This window comes from Hippocampus comes, unplaced genomic scaffold (genome assembly GCF_001891065.2).
Source record: "Hippocampus comes isolate QL1 unplaced genomic scaffold, H_comes_QL1_v1.1 scaffold51, whole genome shotgun sequence".
NCBI lineage: Eukaryota > Metazoa > Chordata > Actinopteri > Syngnathiformes > Syngnathidae > Hippocampus > Hippocampus comes.
This window is the reverse complement of record NW_017805497.1, coordinates 2,799,681-2,818,089: the sequence shown is the minus strand read 5'-3', so window position 1 is coordinate 2,818,089 and position 18,409 is coordinate 2,799,681. Positions and strand designations below refer to the sequence as shown.

Below are 18,409 nucleotides of genomic sequence, written 5' to 3'. Positions count from 1 at the left end.
TATATATATATACACATACACACACACACACAATATAGTTGGCCATCTGATTGATCTGTTTCATTCAGCGTTTTGAAAGAGTGTTAAATGACACTCAATCTCCAAAAGAGAGACTGTGAGATAGTGATTTGATAAGACCTGCAATTATCTTGAAGTCAATGAGAAGATGTCAAATTGGGCCATTGGAGAATATAAAAAGCAGAAAATGGCAATATATATATATATATACACATACACACACACACACAATATAGTTGGCCATCTGATTGATCTGTTTCATTCAGCGTTTTGAAAGAGTGTTAAATGACACTCAATCTCCAAAAGAGAGACTGTGAGATAGTGATTTGATAAGACCTGCAATTATCTTGAAGTCAATGAGAAGATGTCAAATTGGGCCATTGGAGAATATAAAAAGCAGAAAATGGCAATAAAAAAATACTTTCAGCGCCTTTCTGATCAGACAGCAAGAGCATGCACCTGCATGTGAAATGTGCCTTAATCTCTATTTCTTTTTTTTTATTTTTTATTGCCAGTAAGGAGATAGACTCCGTTCTCAAAGGTTGTTTACGATATCCGAATCATTTTTGCTGCTGATTTACATTCGCATATTACATAATATATTTCATGTCCCTTGGTGCATATGTGGCCCACGTCTTTGATTCAGTGTTTTGTCCTCTCTAGTGTGTAACTCTCATTCCCTTTGTGTTCCCTGTCCACCCTGTACTTTCATGTTTCGCCATCATGGACACTTTCAATTCTCACCTGTCTCGCCCACCTTTCTGCAACAGTGAATTGGGCTGATTTCCCCACCTCAGCTCTACTCCTACCTTACCATATTATTCTGACAGCCTCGTTTGATTCACTTTCCATCTCCCTGTTGCTCATATTTTGGCCACGGTCATTTTTTTTTTACGTTATCTATGTTTGTAAGAGGCGTGTCAGAAAAGTTCCAGGACTGGCATTGGTAAATTTCAAACTATACAAAGAATTCCTGTAGCATTTGCTTCATTCTGTACTTGAGAAGAGGCGTGAACAACTCGTGGCCGCTTCTCCATGACTACTCGCCTGGTCACAATGCCCCGAGCATCCAACAGTTCTTGGCTGAGAATAGATTTGCCATGCAGGTGCAACATCCTGACTCACCCAACCTGGGATTGTGTGATTTTTTTTTTTCTCTCCATCCCAAGTTCAAGCAGGGCAGATAGGCCTCCCGTTTTGATGACCATGATGATAGAATTGTGGAGGGTATGCGAAAAAAAAAACTTCCAAGAATGCATAAAGTGTAGTGAAGGCAGGGAGATTACTTTGAAGGAGAAAACGTGCTCTTTGTAGTTCGAATATACCTTTTGTGACACCAGTCCTTGAAATTTTGTGACACCTTTTGTCTACCAAATTGCAGATACTGAGTGGGGTGATGCTGGAGGTGCTGTCTGAAGACTTCCCGGAATTCTTCACAGCAGAAGTGCAGATGGTGTGGACCAAACTCATGGGTGCTGTGTACTGGCATGTGACGGGGGCCTACACAGATGTGGGCTGGCTGCAGGTCTCAAGCTCGGCCGTGTGAAGGGTCAGTGTAAAGAAAATGTGGACTTGGGAAAAAAAAATGAAAAAGGAGATTGACCTGTTTTTCCTCATTGCTGAAGCTCAAATCTTGCCAGCTTGGTTTCATCGGCATGGATCTTGATAATAGTGCTGTTGTTGATGATGATGATGATGATGATGATGATAATGATGAGTGAAATGTTCATCCACACAACTGCTCTGCTTATTTTCGTGACATTTTGGTGCTGGGGCTTTATTTTTGAGTGTTTTGTTCACTACTTTTCCCGGATAACCCCGAACAATGTAGGCTGGCGACATCTGCAAACACTAATGACATTTTAGCTCAAGTAATAATGGTTATGTACGTGCTTTAAATACACCATGGGTAATGGTAATTACCTAGTCAACTGTCTACTATTGCCAATTCCACAAGGGAAGTAAAAGCATGACTTCAAGTGAGTGAAGTCCGGCGGGGGTGGTGCCTTCCCAATTTCCTGCCCACGTACTTTCCCCTTCCCTGCACATCTCGCGCATGTCAAGCACTTTTCTCCGAGACATTTATTTTCTTTAGATGATTTAAAAATAAATACCGGTAAATCGATTAATGATTTCTCCCGTGAGTTTTCCCTGTCAAAAAGCATGAGACATAGATTAAATGGTGCTCATTTTGCTCCCTATATTAATTCATCTGTCTAGTGAGCTCATAGATTTTTTTGTTGCTTCTTGTTCATTTAAGAGCACGGAAAACATACAACACAACTAACATTGGCCACTTGTACTGTTGGAAAGCCTGTTTTCCCTTTTAAAAAAAAAGATGCCCCATGTCAACTGCATCAAATTATCACTCCCGATATGGCATATAGCTTAGTCTCTCCCTGATGAGGCACTTTCTTTGGTTTATTGAAGTCTTATGGGTAATAGGGAATAAACAAGACACATTGTTCTTTTTACAATGTATTATCTTAACAGAAGGAGGCTTCCTAGTGTGCATATGAACCAGACACATCCTGGTCACTCACCGCTGCAGTCTGGCATTTCATTGTTCAACCGGGAGTCATCAGTCAAATGGTGGTTGTGTTTGGTCACTTTAGCATGAATAGCACCCTCAGGATGATCACAAAAGGGTTCAGATTAGATGAGGTCAGGACTATTGGCAGGTTCCTCCATATCTTGTACTCCCAGATTGCCGCTTTTGCCATCTGTATCTCTCTGCATTGGCATTGCACTCTATGATGACAAGCCTCATTTTTCCAGTGATGGAGATGCTGAACCACAACATCACAAGGTGTTACTCTTTCCATGCAGCACTTTGCCTGGAGATTGGCTGCATGCAATATTTCCCCCACCCCCAAATTGTCTGGACAGAGAGCCGTTTGCCACATCACCGTTCCATTTCAAAGAAAAAAATAAAATCTGTCTTCTTGGAAACCCCACTTGGCCGTTTTTCATTAATGTATTCGCTGCTTTTTGGGACTAGGCTGTCAGTTCAGTTCACAGGTGGTATGGGCTCACTGCAAATAATGCAGCCACTTCCTTTGGCTGAAAACCACTTTGAACTTTGCCTGGCATGTAGATTCCAACAGCAGACACCAAATGAACATTTTAAATGATGACAACCATATCAATTACATAAGTAGAATAGGCAATACGGCATACATTTGGCATATTACATGACACAAATACTCTTTTGTGTCCTTCATTCCAACAATGGATGTTCTTTACGAATGGAAATAAACAGGCTTTTCAATGGTGTCAAATGTATTTAAAAAAGCATTGTTTTAAGAAATAATTGACTGAACACACTTTGGATCCTTTTTTTGGGGGGGGTGTTGAACTTTTTTCTAATAATAAAAATGGAATTATTAATTGATGCTTTGTCTTGGAACTAATAGCCTGCCTGACATGGTAACGTGCCGCTTATTAACACATACAATATTTACATTTTAATTTGCCATATCTTCTCCGAGGCTGTCTGTATACTGATTAATCCTAATAATTCATTTGTTTTTTTTTTCAAATGTCCAGAAATGCAGCATAAAAAAATATATCTTGCGACATAAAATGTCATTCATCTGGAATTCTGCTAAGCTACATGCATCCTCAAGTCACACATATTGTATGAATACACCTCGTGATATTTTGGACGTCATATTAAAATGTTTCGACAGGGAATGATTTTAAGATCTAAGAGTACGGGGCAGTCAATTGTTGAAGCCCTAACTTTGGGACCATGGAACTGCTGACTGTTATTTGTTTTTTACTCTTTGTGTCCTGTAATCCCCAGATTTAATGGGGCTGTGCTACTCTTTGGCTCTATATTGATGCATTATGCGCTCTAAATATCTTGTCATATGTACAAGTGAACCATGTGTAAGTGTACATGTACTCTTCTGCCTTCATAATTTACTTCCACATGAATCACTTTCCGCACCAAAGAGGGCTGTTCACTCGTTTTGGTGAAGTGCTTTAGATTTTTGGCCCACTCTCTTTTAGACAAACACAATGACGCTGAGAAAGTAAGATGGAAAATATCCGCAGGTGGGCACGATCAGCAACCACAAATGTACACCTTTCACCGACAGTCCTCTGCTTTGCTAATATTTACAAGCCTGTCACTTAGTTTACCTCATCAGAGAGACATGCCACATTAAAGGCTCCATTAAGAGCTTTAAATACTCTTCTGGAGGTCTCGGAAACAGAGAGCATGTTCTAACAAGAATTTCGTAAAGTTTTTGTAGTTAGGGCACAGCAGAGAAATGCCACATGCCCCACCCGTCTAACTCCTTGAAATAATGACAACGTGTAGCATTTTTGCATGCACTGCCATTTATAGTCCCCATCAGTCTATTGAATTCCCAAGCATACACTGCAAATCTGTTTAGGATGGACATCTGATCCAATCTTGAGCTTGCATCTGCGCCACTGATGTCCTGTTTCTCCTATTCGACCCTCGTTGCCATCAGCATCTGGCATTTACGAGGAGGCAATGAGTCTCCACTCCTCCTCATCTGGTCATTCATCTACTTTAACGAAACATCCCATTGCTTCGGTAATGATCATCTTCACTGAGAGCTGAAACACTTTTACAAACGGCCGTATGCTGTCATCCATCATATAATCTCATTCGCTGACAATCCTTCTTCATAAGCATCTCTTCCAATCATTTAGAAGGCATTCCCTTTCGTTTGCAACCAATAATGAATTGGAAAATTAAAAGAAAGAATTGTCTTGAACGCGGATTCATTTTTGTTCTGACTATTTTCATCCATTCATCCATTTTCCGATCCACTTTATCCTCACATGGATCGCGGGGTGTGCTGGGGCCTATCCCAGCTGTGTTGGGGCAGTGGGCCGGGGACACCCTAAACCGGTTGCCAGCCAATCGCAAGGCACACATAGACAAACAACCAGCCACGCTCACGCTCACACCTAGGGACGATATGGAGTGTTCAATCAGCCTGCCATGCATGTTTTTGGAATGTGGGAGGAAACCGGAAACCCATGCAGGCACGGGGAGAACATGCAAACTCCACACACGAAGGCCGGAGCCGGGATCGAACCCACGACCTCTGCACTGTGAGTTTGACGCACTAACCACTGGACCACTGGGTCGCCACTATTTTCACCTATATGAAATGAAATCAAATGAAATTTTGATCTACGGTGACAAAATCAAGAAAGACTTCTCCTGATCCATCCATCCATCCATCCAACACCTTCTCTGCTGGCCGACATTTACAACCTAATTTCAATAAAATGGTATTAATTTATTCGCAACAGTTGATTTTTACATCTTTTCCTTGTTACCCTTTTTGTCCAATCAATTTTCAGCCTTTCTGTGCTGCCATGTCAATCAACTCTGCCCAGGATCATCAGAATTAATGTAGCTGGCGGTTTGCTGGTGTCATTTGGAATATTTGTGATTCCTTTCACCACTCAGATTGAAACTTCATCCTCACAAGATCAGCAAATGTATAAAACATTGTGTTCTTATGGAAGACGCAAGTCAGTTTCGAGTTCCACCGAGAGATTATAAAACCCCAAAATTGCCCGTCATAAATGATCCGCCAGCCTATGACTGGATTCACTAGGTTCAATTGTAATCGTTGTCATCTGTGCGCCAAGAAAATCATATACTGTACAAACACATAGTGGGTTGCTGCTCTTCCCAACCTTAAGGCTTTTTGATTTTCAAGTTGCTTCATATGCTCATCACTGTATTAACACGCACAGACACGTAGATACAAGATCGCTACGACCCTTTTTGTGATTGTGCGTTAAATTAGCTGACTCCGAAATGTCCACGCATGCCAAGTATGCCAGAGCACTTAATCCAATATATACTTCTAAAAGATAATGGCACATCTAACACGCTTGCTCTCTCATTGCTTATCAAGGCATCACAACATTTATGTGGAAGTACCTGTTGTTTTTGACATTCTTTTGCCAATCAGCTGTTCAACTTAAAAGTGCAGACCTCATTATATTTTTCTAAGTCTAACTATGAAAATGATTTGACATTTTTGAATACTATATTATGTTACTGTATACCGTTGTTGGTGGGAGCAAGTGCAGTGGCTTTGTCGTGTTTCAAGCATGTTTGAACATCTTGCCACAAACTCGTACCTCTGTAGACGTGGTGAACATGAAAATGGTCAATAAAATGCACTTGAACATTGGCTGCTTTCCTGTTTCAGGCTCATTTTGGCTAAAAGGGTGTCACAGTTCTTATTCAGTTCTTCTTGTGATAGGCGAAAACATAGGCTTAATGTGAAATTCTGTACAGGTTACTGCTGTGCATTTGAATGTTGTTAAAGTCTACATTTTCTGCATACATGACACATCACATTGAAGTGAAGCGAGAGAGACTTACTGAAGGCAGCTGGTCTATCTATGACACTGTTTAACATCCCTCACCGTCATTTAAATGCAAAAACGAGTCAAGCGCTTCACCGTTCACATTGATTGCATGGCACGGAGCACGACACAGTGACATAAGTGCAGAGGGAGGATTACTGTGTACTTGAGGTGAGTCTCTTTGCCGTAAGGCGTAAGCTGTTAACCCTCCATGCAGAAGTGAATAAGCAATGTTGACGTAACTGCTCACCATTATATATGCACATGTACCACTTCTCGATGTTTCACAAAGTTTAATTTCCAGTTGTTTAGTCCTTAACATATTTCTACCTCTTCGCAATTACTGGTACCCTACTGTGGTCGCATCATAAAACACACACACACACACACACACACACACGCACACACACACCCACACACACACACACACACACACACACACACACACACACACACACACACACGCATGCATATATTTGGTGAAACACTCCCCACTTGGCTGTTTATGTTTTGGCCAAAGCCCCGTCTAATACAAAAGTATGGCTTTGGCGCCATCTTGAAAATATGTTAAAGAGAGCGCAGGAGTTTCATTTAGTCAATCCTTTGTGCTGTCGAAAAGGAAATAAGTATTTTGCCACCAAGATGTTGGCAAATGACCTATATAGTCAATAAACTTGTTTTTTTCTCTGTGCGGAGGGTAATAATTTACTCACAGATTTTCACTGCTCAAGACAGGGCTCAGTCCTTACCTCCCAGTACAGGTGGGGAACATTGAGCACATAATCTGGCCAAAATATAAAGAAAGGTTCTGGGATACTGGTGACAAAGTCACCGGGATGACACAAGCAGAGAGCTGGAGAAGACAAAATGATGCGAAAGGAGCTGATTGGCGGACGCAAGGGAAACTGCCCCCACACCGAGTTTTTCTGCCCATGACTTTCAGCTACGTTGGCCATTTCCAAGTCACGGTAGGAGCGCACTAAAGATGAGGAAAAGCACATAACATCTGTTTTGTCACACTGCAGTTAAAATTTTGTGTCTCATGGAAATGCTGACTATGCCCGCAGCACAAAACAAGTGTAATTCGATGGCGATGGGTGGTGATGAAGTGTTTCCACCATGAATTAAAACCGAATCATATTTCTCTGAGCTTTATGAGACAATATGGTCAAATGTCTGGAGTAAACTTCTACTCTGGAGTCAGTTGAAGAGTCTCCATGAGACTCTAACAATGCTTTTGCTTTTTTTCTCCATCGCAAGGCGTACTGACGGCTTTTCGGGAAATTGATTGCTTTTCGTGCGCCTTATAGTGCGGAAAATACGGTATTTGGCCCTTACCTTGTGATGCCATTTAACTTTGAAAATAATGAATTGCTTGCTTCTATAAATGCAAAATGTGGTCAAAAGTTGTGACAGGAAAGTACTCACAAGAAAACTCTCAAGAAGTGGATGATTGGGACAAAATATTCCTTTCATGAAATAAAAAGAGTTATAAATCTTCCTCATTAACGTTGAATGTTTGCCCGTTTGTTGCTTGATGCTGTAAGCGAGAGGTCTAGTGGGAGGTTCATCCAGGGATAAATACTTTGATTTTTATCATCGGCCTCGTATGCAAGAGCCCGAGGCATTTATTTTTGAGAATTATTTAGTTTTTAGTATGCATTTGCTCAAGTGTCTGACAAAAGTTGTGGTGGCACAATTTTGAGCAATACTGCATAGCAATGTGAACATTTTGTTTTGATTATGTGCATGTTATTTCTCGGAATGAATGTCTTTTAGAAACATTAGTTTTAATTTTAGTTTTTTTTTTTTTTCTTGTAAGAAGACGCTGACGTGGTTGCATAACGGTTAGCACATCTACCTTACCGTTCTGCCTCTCAGCCAAAGTCAGTTGGGACAGGCATCAGCACAACCTGGACCCTAATGAGTATAAGCGCTATAGAAAATGGATGGCTTGATGGAGTCATACGAAGAGGTGAGGCTGGTAAACGGCAATACAGCAGCCAGAAAATAGAGCAATTTACCAATGAAGGCTTAAATCAGGCGTGCTGCCCGACCGTACGCTAAACTGTTACCATGGCAACATACTTCCCATCGCCTGATATTGTAATTCCAGGGGTGCGCTGCTAACAGGGTATGCGGATACCACATGAGACTGATGCACAAGTGACACAACAAAGTCCGTCTTTACAATGAGAGGGAAAAACAAATGCACTGTTCACACAAGAGCAACGTTTTGGTGTCATGCTGCTTATTGAACTGCTTACTTTTTTTGCCGTGTGAGACAATGATTCATCTGCAGGACACCTTGTAAACACTGGCTTTGTCAACGTCTCCATCAATTAATTTTTATAATACCGATCCCATTCTGGGTCACGGGGAAGCCAAAGCCTCCATGAACCACTACATTATCAATGACCTCTGCTTTTGAAACTCATAAAAGGGAGCACATTAGGGGAAATTACCTTATTAATTGCTGACAAACAAACAGTCTCTGTGCCTGTCCAACCGCCAAGTTTAAAATTAAACATCTTTTGTTAGCTGCCTCTTTCCAAAAATGTGCATGTGAATGTACAGTAGATTAGCATTAGCTAACTGAGTGAGCTCCAGGTAAGCAGCACATATTTCACTGCTTAAGGAAATTTGACTTGGTGGAGGTGGAGGGTATCTTTGCTTGCTTTGTGAGCATTGCATGTGCCATACAGACGGTTCCGTACACTAATTTGCCGAGTGTAACTTGGTGGTTTGGTGAAGAAAGTGCTGATTCACTGAGGGATAATAGAATCCATGCTGTCTTTGTGGACTTGGCAATTTCCACTCCCTTTTTTTAAAAGATTTTTTTTATTTCTTAGAAAGTGGCTCAACACACAGCCACCCCCTGTTCCACCTATAGTATTAAGTCCAAAATGGTAAATGTCATTGTCATATTAAACCATTTGAATTAAAGTTGAAAGTCTACGCTTCAATCACATGTTGATTATTTTATTTCAAATTCTTTGTGCTGGTGTAAAAGTAAAATCATAAAAATTATATGACTTTCCAGATATTTCGGGACCCTGCCATAGAAAGTGTTTGATATTTCTGGTACATAATTAGAGCATTTACATGCTTTTGTCTCATGTGGATATGCTCAAGCGCATATTGTCTAGATTCACATAGGGTTGACTTTCAGAATCAGAATTCAAGTATCACATCAGGAATTTGTCTCCGTAGTTTGAATCACTCTTGTATCACAGCAAACAATCCTTTAAAATAAATAAATAAATAAAAATAAAACGCCTTTAGCACATAACACATAAGGACAGAGTCATTAAGCAATATTTCGTGACCAATCGTGTTTTGTAACTGAAAATTGACTAGTGTGTATTGCATTTTAAAATCAGACTGTATAATGGGTTTAACCCACATTGGAAAACCAATCTTGCCTGAGCATTTTAAAAGTGCAGGAGAGCACAACCCTCTGGATTTTTAAGCAATGGCGATATTCCACGCCACACTCTCCATCAACACTGCAGAGCCAGCCTGCAGAAATGACCAATTAAGTGCGTGTGAGCGTATATATCAGAACGCAAGATTAGATGCGCAGCCACATTGCTGCAACTTGACATTCGTGACAGCCACTTGTGCGAACTTCCATCTGTGTGCTGTCCACGCACCGGAGGTTTCATGACAGAGTGGCGTCAGCAGAGTCACACATGTCCTTTTGACGAATGGCATCAAAGGATTTTCAATATCCACGTCTTGCTCACTGACCCCATATAAATTGGGCATAATGAGACACAAAATGTGCCAGGCTTTGAATTTCATTTGGGGCTGAGTATGGGTCCGTGCTGTATTTAGTAAAAATGATCATCATTAGATTATATGGCTGCTTTGTGCCACATAATAAAGGTCACAATCCTAAATGTATCTAAATGATCTGTTCGATTTTAAATGTGATACGGTTGGCCGTTAAATATTAATTGATTCACGTGTATGAATAAATTACAATGAAGGGTTTTTTTTTTCCTTGTATTGGAGCTAGTCATTTCTATTACACTCAGGGAACATTAACCGTGCATTGTCACTGAATTAAGGTTTATGTCACCTTGTCTAATCTGGGATTGACTAATCCCATGTCACTGCTGACCCAGACAGACGGGCAGGGTCGAATAGAGACAGACACCCACACCAACGCCTGGACGGCATTTCTGTTGTGCAAAATTGTCTTTGCTGCAGATACTTCATCTTCTGTCTCTCTGTGGCTGGACTGCGACGGGCTGTCGAGACCATGTGCACCACCATCATGGTTGTCTCCACTTTGGCTCTCGTACTGCGCCAGCGTTTCATCAGCCGAGTCAAAACGTGAGTTCTTTCTCTTCGCATTCGTGTATTTCCAGTTTAAGTAGAGAATTTCACACACTTGACAGCACAGCAATAGCCTACAATATACTGTCATAGGAGCGACAATCAGTGGGTAGTCCCAAAAGCCAATTAATTAAAAATTAAAAAATTAATAACTACAATTGACGAACAAGGTAATGACTGTGTTATCATTACATTTCACAAAGTCAATGAACCTTCATGCAACAGCTATTTTTGAGTTCATCAACATAAATCTAACACAGAGAAGCGTTTCGTTGGGAATATAATGAACAGCCAATACTACATGTAGTTAAAGCGAAAATATGTTCCAATCACAAGCACCGTAGTCAATGATATCCAGTGGATTTGATTGTCCTTTAAACATTTTATCACACTGGTCACCAAATTTTGACTTTTTTTTTATTTTTTATTTTTTATCAAGTACACATTCATAGATGAACTTTTTTGCACTGATTCCAAACCTGTCCTAGTTTTTTTCCCTATTTTATCTGATTTTTATAAAAACAATCCTAATTTATCAACAATAGTACAAAAATATAGTCATACATTTTGAAATATTTTTGAATTAAGGATTTGGTTCAGCAACAGGAGGAATGTTTTCTGACTGTCACAATTACAATGCACGGTAAAATCCAACTTATGCAGGCTTTTACAGGTCAAACTTTAAAACAAAAAAATGAAAATATCTCAAACAGCTGATGATCTAGGAAAAAATAAAGTATAATTAGCATTAAAAATACACTTAGGGATACATAAAGCCACCTCTAATTACAATTTGCTCACCAGAATTACGTATAATTAATTATATATATTGTGAGAAAATATATAATAGTATAGTCCTAACTTTAGTGATGATTCAGTTTCCACTCAGTGACAGTGTGAAAGATTGCCTGTCTCTACATGGGCCCCTACAACTGATTTGAGATCATTAAAATGTTTAGTCTATGTTTCACCCGAAGTGTCTGTATTTTTGTTGATTTGGTTTCGACTGGATCTAGTTTTGTCATGTTTTCTCTGTGTCCGTTTTTTTTTTTTTCATATCTTCACGGTCTCATTAGGTTTTTGTGCCCATCTGTTTTCATCAGCCCAGTCCCTCGTGTCCAACAATCAGCTCCAATCAATCAGCAGGATTCTTTCTGTCTTGTCGGATCTTTCTGTTGTGGGATGGGATTTTTGTGGTGCGGTGTGGACCCAAGTGCAGGGAAGCAGGGAAGCAAGATTGGGGAGGAGGAGAAAAACCGCAAAAAAACTATACAGTATTTTCAAAAGACTAAAAAGCCAAAACAAGGTCTGTGAATTTATCCAACCTGCAAAATTAATACAAGTCTTTAAAATATATATACAATATTGAAAGTAACATAACACTGGAAGAGAGTCAACAAAGCCAGGAACATGACATGACTAGGGTACTTCAGAACAGACACAGCAACAGACGGAAGAGAAACAAAAGAAACCATGGAACCAAATGAAAAAATGAGAGACACCTGGACAAGACACGAGTAGCTGAGGGAGCTAATTTGTAGACACAAGGGACCGGGCTGATGAAAACAGGTGGACACAAAAATCTAACAAGACAGATAAGACACGAAAAAAGGAGCACAGGGAAAAAATGACGAAACTAAATCCAATCAAAACCAAATCAGCAAAGACACAGCTCGTGACACGGAGTCAGCTGGAATAGGCTCCAGTTCCCTGTGACCCTGAACAGGAGAAGCACTAAATGGATGCATGTGGAAAATATCTGGGACATTCAGGATCATTTACAGGGACAGTACTCTCATCCATCTGTGTCTCAAACCATCCCATTTGATATTTCAGTTTCTTGAGATGAGTGAATCTAATATATGTTTTTAGAATGAGGAGGGTGGGGCCAAAGCAACCGACAAATCACTCACCAGCGTGAGGGGAGGGGGGGAGAATTTGCAAAGCCCACAGTGGAAGGCCAGAGCCAAGATTTGAATCCACAACCTCTGGACTGTGAGGCGGAGAGGCCAACCACCACTCTGCTGTGCTCACCGAGATTTTGCACCATATCCATTGCACTGAAAGAAGTCCGTCAAGCCCCACCCACGCTCGTTTCATTTTTCAGTGCCCAACTCTTTGTCTTGTTATGATGATCTAACGCTACTGATGATCACCCTGGGGCGAGTGAGTGCTCGTGTGCAGATGTTCTCATACATTAAGACTGAAGACGCTGCATCGTTGAAATTCATTGCCTTAAAAAGATAAGTGTGTGGTCCTTTCTGACCTGTCAGTTATTGATCCGTCACGTGATATTATGGGTGGTTCTTCCGTTAGAGGTCAGCATCTCAAGCAAGAGCTTGACATAGTGTCCTTTCTGTGAGTCATTTTCACATTGCCATCGCGCAGCCACGGTCTATCCAAGGTTCTTGAGCTCATTAGCGCAGGAAACATCGATATAGCAACATTAATACTCAAAGACCTCTGACCATGTTTGACATTTGTTACCTCGGAAATCAATGATTAAAAGGCCGGGGACTTGGATAATAAATGCTCAAAAGGAAGTAAACATTTATCATGCGATCTTCTGAAGCCAAGGGAGTACATTTTAACTGCTGTGCAGCCTTTTATGTCAAACACCTTTGAGATTGTTCCGTTTGGATTTCGAACCAAATTCCAGTAGAAAAATCATTTTTACAACTCGCCCTAAGCAGCGAATTCTTGCGAAGTTAGCAATTTTTGATTCGTCAACTTTTCTGACAAATGGTGAAAATCAGGTGGCCTCTCTCATGAAAGACATTTACTTTCATGGTCAAAGAAAGATTTCAATAACATGGAAATGAATTCTGTGCAACTCATAAAATGTAACACGAAAAAAATTATTTGAAGATTGGCGCAGGCTGGTCGTGGTCTTCAAATTTCTCTTTCATAAACTGCTTCTGTGTCCTCAAAGTCAACCAAATAGGAATTGTAAAAAAATGTTACTTCTATTGGCCTTCCTCTTTGTGCCTTGTTAACTCTTGCCTGGCATGATGATCACTGTGAAGAATGGATGTTCATATCAGACTGGGCGGCAAATGCTTGTGAATGCTACGCACGAATGCGCTGCCATTAATTGGAACCATGGGCACGTGGTCTTTAGTATTGGTGAATAAAAAAAAGAACTTTTTCAAATTACTGTACTGTTGTTTTGCAAACACTTGCCAAACAACGGAATCACGAGGACATTTTCAGCATGTTCATAACGTATCCAAAATTTCCTTGTGACAAGAAAATGTTTGTGACAAGTATAACCATTTGCAAGCTTTTTTGCAACCTTTTTACGAATCCCGATGAAACAAAACAATTTGCTGTGTTCGTAAGCGTTCGCCCAGTGAGATACTGGCTTAGAGTAGCACAAAAACATTGTTTTGAAATTCAAACAACTTTCACATCATGATGAGCGATCGTAGAGATACAATACTCAGCATCAGAATACGATGCATGGAATTTTCGGAGTTAGAATTCCCGATAAGTGAGCAAAAATGGATCCGTGTCAAATATCCAGGGTGATGTGTCAGTTACCACCTTAGTCAGGAAACAAATGAAGAGCCAAACATTTAACAATGTGACCATATCCTCTTTGGCAAGGGTGAGGACATTTGCAGACGCAAATGTCCTCACCTCGCCAGCTTTCATAATTTGTCACTCAAGGGAATCCAAAGCTTTATGGCATGCTGTGACAGCCAATATGACAAATCTGCAATTGAAATGCCAAGTTCATTATGTTGTTGTGCAGCGGCGGCACTGGCACGTTGAAAAAGGCTGACACTCGGTTATGATGCCCTTTGAGGAAATTGTTTTTGATTACTGCCAAAACAAACATTTTCCATCCAGATGGGTGTTGTGTTTGCATACTTGCATTATTTCGTGCTATTACATTTGTTCCTCCTTTTTAATGTAAATAAACTGAGATTTCACATCTGTTCAATGTATAACGACAGATCATTAAAAACAAGTGATCCCATATAAATGATGAGATATTTGCAAGAAAACATTCTCGTGTCTTAATCCTAAATGCAAGCAGCACCGAATTGATATTCAGCCCATCACAACATTTTTTTCACAAGATGTCACAAACAAATGCTAGCTCACGCCTCGGCTGAATCTCCTTCAGACCTCCAAGCCCCATCTTGCTCATTGGCTTCATCCCCCCCTGCCGACACCCCTATTATCTCATAATACGATAAAATGCAAAGTAATGTTATGCACAGTTGTAGCCCTGACCCGCTGATTTCTGCCATCACCAGCTTCTGTTTCTCTTCTCAGCTTTCCAAAAGACTCCAGCAAGAAGGCAGCAGCTAATGTGCACATCAGTGAGGCTCCGATGTGAGACCGTACAGGTAAATGATAAAACTGCTTTGCTTCTGAATGTCATTACCTGATGTGTTTTTAAATGCTTCTAGGTGCTGTTTCCTTGCTTGTGTAGAGCACACGAGTGAGAACGTCATTTCCATGTAACACGCAGGTGCCACACAAGCTGATGTGCACTTAAAGAAAAAAATGAAAAACAACACACACACACACACACACACACACGCATAAATAAAAACAATATGGGAATATGTCATTGCGGTCTGCATGTCATGCCATTTGGATGTCGCCAACAACTCGGACGAACTGGGCTGGCCTGAAATCCTGACTGGTGGTTCCCATCTTTGATTGTACATATACAGTCAATTGGAGGGTGCTGGATGGAATGTGATGTGGTGACATATTTTTTGTTTGTTATGAGCTCTGCTTAAAGACAAATCCTCTCAAGGGGTTCAGAAAACAATTGGTGAGACACATCAGACTTAAAATGCCTAGTATAGCGAGGTTCCCTGGCCTTAAAACATGTTTTGTTCATTTTGGTTGGACGGATGATGGTGGGGATCGGGTGCAAGCCTACACCAAGGAGCTGTGTGGAAGAAGATCCATTTCTAGAATCAAATAACAGTCTAGGGTTTGACACTGTTGCGGCCAGCTCAGTGGCCAAGGACGCACTGCTCGAGAGAGCCTCATGGCAAAGAAGGGAGGCAGCCTTAAATTAAACACCATATCTTGCCTCACATACACTTTGACCGTAGTAACTGACTCTTATTTCCACCTTCAGAGAAAGGACATTATAGTGGTCTATTGATGTTAGACTTTATCCATCTTTCGACTGCAGTTGCGTTTGTCTTTCATACATGATAAATATTCAATCATTTCAATAAAAGCAGACTCTTGAAATTTTGCAATACACAATTAATTATCTCCTTTAATGAACTCGTTTTTCATGAGCCGCCTCCAGCAGTGTTGGCGTTAACTCAACATCTTAAATGAATTGCTCAATAACTCTCATGCTTGACTGACAGCTTTCATTAGATCGATTATTCATTAAAAAGGGGGCACTAATGGTGTAGTGGGTGGGACAGTGGCCTTACTTCAATTCAATTTGACTTCAAGATGTGCTCCGTGACTGACTGGCGACTGGGGTGTGGTCTTTAATTCACTCCAAATCATCCTGCGTAGGCCCCAGCCACTCGTGACCCTGAACAGGATAAGTGGGATTGAAAATTGATTCTTGGCTTTATTAATCACTCCAAAATGTTGATATTGTCATGACTTTTTGTTGCAGTACAGTCACACACATGCACTATTCAAAAGGTGTCAGTGCCACCTTTAGTGGCACTGACACTATACTCAATGGGCCTCATTCACGAACAAATGTGTAGAAATAATCTTACTTTGTTCTTTCTTCCTCATGATCCTATTTTCAAAAGCTTGCTGAACGCAGAAACTGACAACATAATAATGAAGTCAATCATTTGTAATTAACTTCTTAATTAAGTGAAATTAGAAATTGCTGCACCCCAAACATGCATAGGGGAAGAAATGAAGAAGCCGAGAATGAACAAACACTGCATGTGTTGTTAAAATTGATAGTAATGAATAAATAGCACATCAAAGAAGCAATTGTGGTCATCCAAACTTCATTGGCATTGGGGGGTAGTATTTTATTAGACAGTGTTTAATAGTGGTCATCTTATCGGGTTAGTATTATATTGGACGCTGTTGTCGAATGACCATCAGGAGAATCCTTGGTCAGCCCTACAATGGTAATGACCTTCTTCAAAATCCTCACCCCTCGTCCCGTGCAATGACCAAATAAGAATTTAATTTGAGGCTTCAGCAAGTTGAGCTGCTCCCCAGACAGACTTTAATTAGATCTATAGAACGGAATAAGCTTTGTGTTTATATACCAAACACACTTGCACTTTTATTGTAGTTGAAAATAAAAGTGAGCATGCTGCCATCAGGAAAGCAAACAGAAAGTGAGGTTCAGTATTTCATTATCTTAGAAAAGTCAGCTTGCAGAAAAGTGGGTCTGCTGTAAAATAAAAAAATGTTGGAAATTGTTAAATTCTCAATTTTGTTTCACCCACACTCTCCACCCGACCTTGCCTCCTTCTTGTGCTTGAAGATGTGGGTATTGCACATGCAAGCTGCCACAGAGAGAAAACTGATGAGCTCATTCAAGTTGCCTAAAACTGACCTATTTTTGCTTGAAGAAGATGAAATTCATTAGTTAGCATTAAACAAAAATTATATACTGTATATAGGCTGCACAACAAGAATTGTAGTGTTGGTGTGAGTACTTTGCTCTTTCTGTGCAGATGGCAATAAACCTCTTGAAACGGTCATATACTGTAGCTATAGAATTGTAACCGTGGTTGCTTATGGTTAAATATGGGCAGCCGAGTTAAACTAACATCTCTTCTCCATATTCCAGAACGCTTCACTGGAGAAAAATCCTCGCCGTGTTTGTGGGAGCAGTCCAGATGATGAGACAGCAAAAGCCGGGACAAATAGCGTGCATGTTATTCATTTTGGGCGGCCACTTGGAGGAGGCCGACTTGAGAATTGTGTTCATTTGCATTTAATTGTTTTTGACACTGTGAAGCCTTTGTTCGAAATCCTCAAGTGATCACCAAACAGGTGTATAGCTGCAAACTTCGGGTGATGACTATCAGGCATGGATTTTCTGTTGCATCCTTGTTTGAAGAGAAAAAAATGATCCAAAGTAGCATGGCAGCAACCTCCAACCGACTTCAGTTTTATTAGACATTTCCTTTAATTAACGGCGAGCTCAACAACACATTCAGTTGCATTCTGATGAATCATGACCGTTCTGTTCCAATGTACAGAATCTTTGCAGCGAATGCTCCTTTTCATGTTTTCTAAGCAGAAAACTGAAAAATGACTCTTGTTTTCTGCCACATTTCCTAAATGCTTGACTCCTTATTGTGATTCAGGTTATATTCCTGTTTGCTCTCCCTTTGTATTCCAGGGTGCATTCATTTCACATTCCGCTGGAACCAAAAGGCAGAGTTATTTCTGTGACAGACAGAAAGTACCCATGTGATCTGAAACAGGACCGAGTGTTGCACATCTATTAAAAACTCTATTGTGGCAAATGTCTCTGTGCCACTATGTACCAAGTCCCGGTGCACTCCTGGCCGAAGCCGAGGGAGCTAATGTGGCTAATGATTCCCCAGGAACATCGCCTCGGCCAAGCATGCACTCTAATCATGCACTGTGTAATCAAGGCGGTATGAAACATGAATATCTAAGTCCCTATCTTGCTGTCGCTCACCTCCCCGCGCCGATGAACCTGTCG

The 18,409-nt window shown here is 40.6% G+C and overlaps 1 protein-coding gene across 1 annotated transcript in view; it reads left to right on the top strand.

Annotated features, from left to right (window-relative positions):
• Positions 1 to 2,345, top strand: part of cygb2 (cytoglobin 2) — a 22,369-nt gene extending 20,024 nt beyond the window's left edge. Inside the window, exon 3 of the mRNA XM_019876587.1 lies at positions 1,400 to 2,345. Within this exon, the coding sequence (XP_019732146.1) occupies positions 1,400 to 1,564 (165 nt within the window). The 3' untranslated portion in view covers positions 1,565 to 2,345. The remainder of the gene's footprint in view (positions 1 to 1,399) is intronic.
• Positions 2,346 to 18,409: the final 16,064 nt, after the last annotated feature.